Raw genomic sequence first — 8,716 nt, 5'->3', positions numbered from 1 at the left:
CCCCCCCCCCCCCCGCTTTCGGCGTTAATTTAATTAGGCACGTCCTCCCACGTGTCTTCTGCTGTTTCTTACCCTTTGTTTTTTTTTTGTATGATACTTTCGTGTTTCGAAATCTCACTTCAGTTTAATAATCAAGGGACTACGTTCTTTGTGTTTTTTTATTTATTTTTATTTTTTTTACGATCCCCAACTGAAAATTCTCTTCAAGTTTTTTGTGTTTTGACACGTGGAATTTACAAGTTAGATTCCCAAACTTCATTAAGGTGTTGAATACAACGGACCAGAGATTTGCACAATAAAAGGCAGCTCATTTCTCCCACTAATTTACAATTCCATGCATTTATTATTAAATTATAAATGGGAGAAATCCATAGGGTCAGGGGTGACCGTTGGATCTTTAGCTGTCCCATAGTCATCAGGGAAGAGTAGGTGGGGTGTCGAATGATATATCACCACGTGTCAGAATATCTAAATCCCTGGGGTCCACAAATCCAAGTGTGCCGGCCTTAGATCCGGTCTGAAACCGTGTCTGGCCACTGCTCCCATATCCCCCGACTCCTCCCGAAACCTTTGGGAGGAAAAAACAAAATAATTAATATATATATATATATATGTATATATTTGCAAGAGAGGTATTTTTGAATTAGTATCTCACCTCGGTGTTTGGGCCGTACACGTGGCTGCCACATGCTAATTCCCCCGTTTCTTGATAGTTAGGGTTCATCCCAGAATCTGCTTCTCCGATTGGCACTCCTCCATTCCACGTCTTGCACCATATATTCCACATGAATAAATAATAGAAACCGCATGCATGCACACACATATGTGTATATATATAATTTGAATACATCACACACACACACACATGCATATATATATATATGCCATTTCATTTAAATTGTTAATTAAAAATATTTTAAAGTAGCATGCAGTAACACTATATTAACTTTAGCACATGTTTTGTTTTATTGAAATTAGCATTCTAATTATTATATATAGTATCCATTCTATATTCGCCTGTTTGCTACATTTCTAAAGGGATTCTATAGCACTGGTGAGATACAAGTTCTAATAAAACAAGACATGGTACTAAACTACGAATAGTGTTATCCCAGAAAAATCCTGAATTTTTGCAGCAAGCATATAATATATATGCATGCGCGTGTGTATATGTATGTATGTATGTATGTATGTATGTTCTCACGGGTATCGGGTGGGCGAAGCTCTGCGGCTGCAAAGGATGAAAGTGAGATTGGAGGAGGAGGTCGACGGAAAACCAATTAGGGTTGTGATGAAATTCTGGGAAAAGCTCTTCCGCGTCATTGTAATGATTATGAACCATTGAGCTCATCGGCATGATCACATCCCCACCTGCTGTGATCTTCTTATTCATACGACATCAAAAAATATTAGTTTGGGAAAGAACAATCCAAATAATTTCTAGTAAGACACACACACACGCACATATATACATACACACGTATACAGGTATCCCCTCAAAAAAAAAAATTACCTGTTCATGTGGGTCGGAAAGAAAGGGATCGGTACTGGCGACGCTCCCTCCACTCCCTCCCTTTTTCATTAGTTTGCACAGAACAAAGACATCCTTCACATATATAGTTCACACCAAACGACAATATATCAATTTTTATTTCTTATCGAGAAAGCGGCATACATATAGATATATATATATGTGTGTGTGTATGAGAGAGAGAGAGGGAGAGATCTAGGTGTCGTTATATATTAAGAGATTATGCATTAAAATAACCTTGTTACGATGTTGGAGTAAGGAGTGGAATTCATGAATGACCCAAGTAGACCTGTGGGGGAGATTTCTAGAAGAGGAGGAAGAAGAAGAAGCCTTGCTCTCCTGGAAAACCAGAAACTTCTTAAAGCCGATGGGAACACCACCGCTGTCCTTAACAAGACAACTCTTTCCGGTTACTTTCCAATGCCCTGTCCTCGTCGTCCTCTTTGTTCGGTTGCATCTCCCGAACTTCTCCGCTCTCGAAACAAAGTACCAAGTGTTGCTGGAACGAATCTTCGCCTGCCCTTTTGAGCCATATACATATAAAACAATCCGGAACAATAATCATTTAGACTTTATACCATATATATGGTTAATATGATCGTTTGCCATCCATCTTTGACAAGCATTGAGTGGAAATATACAACAAGCGTATTGTTTAGAGATAGATGACAGGTTTTACCGGGCAAATTATGAGGTTCGTGTTGGCAGATATTGATCTCATTGATCTCACTCTCCACCAAATCATCATTGCCTGCGATCTTGTTATTCAGGTAGTGGTTGATGAGCTCTTCCTCCGGTGGGTTGAATGTGTACGGCCTCGCCATCCCTGTAAGATATACCTTTTCTATGACTAATAAGTTAAGGAATTAGTTACTTGGCATGCAAGCAAGTGAAAGAAATGAAGGGAGATTGAGATCTTGTTAGGGTTTAATTTGCTTCTTTTCTTACACTTGGACCAAAATGAGATTAATGCAAGGGCAATGGAGAGAGAGTTTCAGAGATGGAGTAGAGCCTTTTCTTGACTAGGGTTCGTGTTATAAAGCAGCAAACCGCCTGGAAAATATATCATATATCAATGAAGCATGATCACCTAAAATAAAATAAAATAAATTAAAAGAATATTAATAAGAACATGACAAAGATCGACGACTTGGGGGAAAAGTCACGGCAATTTCTTGCCAACACCAAGTTATGCTTTTTATATTATTCTTGATTTGGTTCGATTCTCGAGCACACAAAATGATTTTTAATTGAATATAAAACATTATAATTGGTGACAGTATCGCCGGAATCACATGTCGGTTTTCCGTTAACATATTCCAATTTAAAGGATTGAACAATGCTTCTTCTTTTCTCAAATTGAGGGAAAAATTAACAGATATAAGACACGTAGGGCATGCATGCATATCTTAGAAAGATAATTTCGAGTATTGCATACATAAATATTATAATTATGTTATTTCTAATATATCTACTATTTATTTCTATTGTTATGTTTCGCTAATTTAATGGATAGATAAATGTAACGAAGTTATCATTTTTGTTGTTTTGTTTTTATGTATGAATCTCAATAATAAAACCAAGTTTTGATAATAATATTCACGATAATTCGTTTTTTAATGGTTTATTTAATATTGGTTTGTTTCTTTTAAGGAAAAGGCCAAAAGGACACGTGCGGCTGAGAGATTCTTCGGCTTTGCCTTTGTTTGCTACAATGGTCGACATTTATATATTCTTATTCTAACATAAAAATAACCACCCTTAACCAAAAAAAAAAAAAAGCAAATCTTGTTAAGCATTCAAAATTAATTGAAATAATTAGTAAGAATTAAGAAACGTAGAAGGGAAGTATCCCACTTGAACCAATGACTCACCCAAGACTAGTCAAAGCGCCTGGTCCAAAAACTTTGAAAACGAGGGATTGATACGGGCATTCGGTTCCGGGTTCAGGTTTTGGGCTAAAAACTTTGAAAACCCAAATTTTAATAATGGGCCTCGGCCCAAATTCAACCGACGAAAAAAACCCTAAATCCAGTTAACTGTTCGGACCTCTCCCTTTTCGAAAGAAAAACACAGTGAGGAGGACAAATGAATTACTGGAAAGCGATTCTCTCGTACGCAATTTGGTGTTGATTTAAAAATATTTAATTAAAGAGGGGCATCATATCTTCTAGGCTTTACAATATCTCCCCAAGGAAACCGATTTATTCATATAAAAAAACATTATTATAAGGAACCAACATTATATAAATAAGGATTTCTGGAATGAAACCGAAAAAAGTGAGGCACCCCACATGAAGTTTCCTTATCATCATCAATCATGCCTATAAAAACCCTAACCGGCCTACATATGTTCAGTCTGTCTTTTAGGTTAGGAATATGTGGAGAATGAATCTTTATTCATTACCAATAATTGGAGCATGCCACATTATTTTTCACATATTATATTTCCATCATTCACATATATATATATATATATATTGTAAATTATGTGCTTTAACCCTCTAATACATTTTTTTTATGTCACCACCTTTTACTATTCATTTGTATATTTCGTTGCCCTCTTTATATATATATATTTATATTCAAACATAAGATATTCTTGACAACTATGCAAGATCTTTTTAGCGACGTAGTTGTGTATATATGTATCTGCGAGGTGTATATATATTTATATGCGTACGCGTGTGCGTTTGTGTAATCAAATTTTATGCCTTTGTTATCTTTGGTATCTAATTGAGCATATGAGGAAATGAAAACCATATGATTATATAGGTCCAAATTATAGAAATGGACAATTTTTCTAAGATATGTGTGGTTAATTATACAGTTATAAATAAGATCCAAAGAGAACTTTTGGGGCAATGATTTTCCAACGAATTCAAGCACAGAAAAGGTAAACAAAAATAGTGTCATATATATTTTCGGCAGCCAAACTAATTAGGTAAATGCGAATACAAGATGATATATATGTATATATATATATATATATACGTATGATGAGCATATATATGGCAATTGGCATATGATATTTAGCATGCATGCTCTCGGAGCTCATAATGATAAGATTAAGATCCCAAGGGATATACCTTATCTTGGCAAAAACACACATCGAACTCTTCCGAAACAAGACGATGGGCTGTTGGATAAAAAAAATCAAACAAAGGGTTATGGAAGATCTCGAACGAAGAAACCAAATAGTAACTGATAAGTGTAAAAATTTGATTGTTAGATCACATTATTTAAATTTTTTTCTTTTAAAAAATAAATATCGAAATACTTTGAGTCCTTTTTTTCTGCCCATGACCTGCAATTCTCTTTAACCAAGCAAAACAGCAGTAACCAGACAAACTATGTAGGCTTAGGACCAGAAGTGAATACATAGAAGGGGAGGGAGAGAGGGAGAGAGAGAGAGAGAGTTTTGGAACTGCCCATGAGCTTTGAATGTACCATGAAACTTTGTCAGTGTAGGGAGATAGGCACATAGTACAGATTTTATGAAACTTGTAAGTTTTTTTCCACTCATCGATCCAAAAGTATAACAAAGACAAAGACGAAAAGGACGAACATGGTTGCTTTGGCCGATTAGCGAATCACTTCACAACAAACTGGTTATAGTTCCTGTAGAGAGTTATTTCATGGTGCAATACCCGGGAAATTATGGAAGGGGGAAGGAAATATGTTAATGGAAAAAAGTTGACAACATATAGATAAATGAACATAATTTCATCTTCTTAAATATTTATATACACAATTGCAAGATTCGAGTTTCAACATTCCAACAAGCCCCTAAAACACTGGATATCAAAAACAACTTGAAACAAAAACTCTACAAGAAAGGGGAAAAAACCGAAAGATGTTGATTCTCGCATGAACCCTCTTCTCACTAGAATCTAATTCCCCTCGCAATTAGATTATATCGACCATTTTATCTCAGAAGAAGATCATTTGAAAAAAGAAGAAGAAAGATACCGCTTATCATGGATCCAAATCAAGAGAAAAAGAACACAGAGATTTCCCTTTCTTTGCAAATTGATCATCATCGCCTGACAAGCTTAGCCTTAGAGCTGAAGGAGAAGAAGACGATCCACCCATTTCGCCACACCCGCCTTCTCGTTCCCATGATTCATCCACCATATCTCTCCCTGATGAAGAAGAAGAATGGTGATCGTCCGTACCACACTCCATGTTCACCCCGAACAGCCTCAGCCTCTTCCCCGCGGCAGCCCCCTCCGGCGGCAGCGGTGGGGCCATAACCGTCGGAGTTATCCTTCCGGGAACCACCGGGACCGAGTCGATCACCAACCGATCTGATCCACTCGGGTTCCTCTGATCCAACGGCCAGCATCGCCCGACCAAACTACCATATCCATACCCTACGATCTCTCGTTCTTGACGGTAGTACTGATGCTGCTGATGATACGAATTACTACTGACACCAAAGTTCAAGCCCCGAGGGACGGAATATTCTGGTAGCCTGTTGCCTTGGACCGGCGTCGGAAAGTTGAAATTGAAATTGAAGTTGAAATTACCGAACTGGTTATGATGGAGGAGTGAAGAGGAGGGTATTGCTGGGTTCTGTACGAGGTTGATGTCGGGACGGTGCCTCCAGTCAATGAACAGCCTTGATTTCGCGGATTCGGTCCGGACGCTGCGTTGAAACGACACGATGTCTCCGGCGTCGAGTTTTTTCTCTTTGACGAAGCGGCTCCATCCCTTGGTCATGACGTAGCTCTGGCTGCTGTTCCAGTACGAGTAACGGAACCTCCACATCTTGCCGTTTCTGTCCTGGAAGTTCAACAGCGTGCCGTTTTGGCTGCTGGATGAGTTCAACGGGAAGTACTTCTCCGCGTGCTGCTTCGGTATCACCAGGCGGTTAAGTTTCCCCACGTCGCTCGGCGTCACGACTTTGTCGAACATGTGTTCCTTCTCCACCGGAATCAGTATGCTCGCGTTGTTGTCCGCCATTTCTTGATCTCTGTCATGTTCTTGGTCCGAGCTCGTGGTCCCTAGTGATAGATCCATGAGAATTACCCGAGTTTTCGACGCGATCTTGGTTCTTGCTCGGTATACGAGACGGATCAGTGTTTCTTGATGAAGAGTGTTGAACCCTTTTCTTGTTCTTGGATTATTGATATTGGATTCTTGTTCTTGATCATAGTGATGAGTGATACCCAACTCGAGATCTTCACCGAACATGAGATAATATTAGAGACGAAACGAAAATCCAACCACAATAAAGAGGGCTTCAAATTAAATAAATTATCTAAAGAGAGGAGATTAAAAATAAAAATAAAAAATAAAGTTGATGGACTCGCCTCAGAAGAGAGAGATGTAGACGCGGCATGCTTCGGGATATATTCCTGGGGTTGAATTTCGATCCTTTCCCTGAAGTCCGGCGGGTTTCAGACGGTCGGTGCCTTCTTTTTTTGACCAGAAAGAGGAAAGATAAAAACCCTAGAATTAGAACAAACTATATGCAGACACAAATCCAAGAAGAACACTGTTTGTTGATGTAGTTCTTCCCTCGACGTTGACTCCAAAAAACGAATCTCGGAGTTAATTGGATTCCTGCCTAACAAGCTGATCTCTCTCTCTCTCTCTCTCTCTCTCTCTCTCTCTCTAGTGATGAGTGAAGAAGAAGATGGTGGCTTTGAAATTATTCAGACAACGGATCAAGGATTTGTTAGAGAGAGAGGGAGTGATGAATAGTGAGTAAAACGTAGGGGCCCATGAATGATATGGTTCGGCTCATGTGAGCTTCTTGTCCTTTTCATGAGTCTCTTGGGTTAGCTCTTTTTGCTTTTATATCAGCCATATGCACATACCTATATATATATATATATATATATGCTTGCGGGTGTGTATATATACATGTATGGCTGTATGTATGTATATGTAGATATATCTATTTAAGTTGTGTGATAAGTGTAAATGGTTCTATCCCTTTGTCTGAGAGTATCCACGGACATTATTTTCCTTTTCATTTCTTTTTCCTTTTTTCCCAAATCAGATTCTTGTATTATTGCTGTAAATCTTTTATTTCCACTGATTTAAACTAATTGCTGTTTATGTTAATCTGCAAGCTTTAAATGGAATAATGCATGCATTTTTTTTTAATCTTTATTATTCATTTAGAGCATCTTCTAGCATTTCATTAATAATCTATGATTTGATACCAAAAAAAGAATTTATCCTATGATCTAATTAGCCAAGTATAATATTCCTCACAAACTGCAGATCACAAAATAAATGATTTGTTTCGGTAATTGGTTTGGTATCTAAAACTAAGGTAGTTCATTTATAACATACAGATCTCTAATTAACACGCCTCTAGAACAATTTGATTTTGTTTTAATAACTAAAGTTAAATTTATAGATACGATGATATTTAGTTAACGTGGGTGCACGTGTAAAGAAACGATATTTGACTATATATACCCTTCAAGTGGATTATATTAAATAATTATTTAAAATTTAAAATCTCTACGTGTAAACAATCTTATCACATAACTAATCTTGTATTAATCATGTAATTTTTTTTTCTAGCCGCAAGGGGAAAGTAGTTCTGGTTGCGGATGCATTCCATGTGTGTGGTCCAAAAATTTTGAACATATGGATCAAAACAACGAAACGATATGAAATACTATATAACATATATGCGCCCGCACACACACATGTGTCGGCATAAATATGCTTGCGACTATATGTATACATGTATTGTACTGAGAATCACGAGGTTCGACAACTTGTTAATCTAATTAATAATCATTTTTTTCAGGTTAGACAAAACAGTATTGATTAATACGACATATACTATGATTTTTATAAATTAATTAGCTTAAAAATCAATAGCAACAGCTTAGAAACCATATGACCCTTATCTTATATGTAACAGCTTAGATATCTTATAAAGCTTAGTAAAAAATTTAAATTTCTGATTATGTCAATTAAAGAATCAAAATTATATTATGATTTTTATACATTAATTAGTTTTTAGATTTTTTTTATCAAACATCAAATTGGTGCATTTTTTTTTTAAAATTAGATCAATAAATTGACCAATTTTAAAGCTAATATATGTCCATTTCATTTTACCGTTACATACAATAATATATATTGATAATCTATAATATAATATCCTTATATATAAATATCAAACATTAGGGCATTTGACATTTGAGA

The 8,716-nt window shown here is 36.6% G+C and overlaps 2 protein-coding genes across 4 annotated transcripts; both read right to left on the bottom strand.

Annotated features, from left to right (window-relative positions):
* Window positions 1–258: 258 nt before the first annotated feature.
* Window positions 259–2,573, bottom strand: LOC104825912 (NAC domain-containing protein 1). Of its 3 annotated transcripts, none has more exons than XM_010558352.1 (7): window positions 2,480–2,573; window positions 2,211–2,381; window positions 1,769–2,052; window positions 1,514–1,606; window positions 1,205–1,384; window positions 656–766; window positions 259–568 (listed from the first exon to the last, which is right to left on the bottom strand). In XM_010558352.1, exons 2-7 carry the CDS (start codon window positions 2,353–2,355, stop codon window positions 416–418), a joined length of 966 nt encoding a protein of 321 aa, XP_010556654.1. In that variant the 5' UTR covers window positions 2,356–2,381; window positions 2,480–2,573; the 3' UTR covers window positions 259–415. The 3 variants fall into 3 exon arrangements, with proteins under 3 accessions (XP_010556654.1, XP_010556652.1, XP_010556655.1); XM_010558350.1 differs by having other exon boundaries at window positions 2,211–2,357; XM_010558353.1 differs by having other exon boundaries at window positions 1,205–1,381; window positions 2,211–2,357.
* Window positions 2,574–5,240: 2,667 nt separating this feature from the next.
* LOC104825911 (B3 domain-containing transcription factor NGA3) lies at window positions 5,241–7,332 on the bottom strand. The gene is made up of 2 exons (XM_010558349.1): window positions 6,850–7,332; window positions 5,241–6,717 (listed from the first exon to the last, which is right to left on the bottom strand). Exon 2 carries the CDS (start codon window positions 6,554–6,556, stop codon window positions 5,510–5,512), a length of 1,047 nt encoding a protein of 348 aa, XP_010556651.1. The 5' UTR covers window positions 6,557–6,717; window positions 6,850–7,332; the 3' UTR covers window positions 5,241–5,509.
* Window positions 7,333–8,716: the final 1,384 nt, after the last annotated feature.

This window comes from Tarenaya hassleriana, unplaced genomic scaffold, assembly GCF_000463585.1.
Source record: "Tarenaya hassleriana unplaced genomic scaffold, ASM46358v1 Cleome5, whole genome shotgun sequence".
Lineage (NCBI taxonomy): Eukaryota > Viridiplantae > Streptophyta > Magnoliopsida > Brassicales > Cleomaceae > Tarenaya > Tarenaya hassleriana.
Note: the sequence above shows the minus strand (reverse complement) of the source record. Positions and strands in the feature narration are given on the sequence as shown.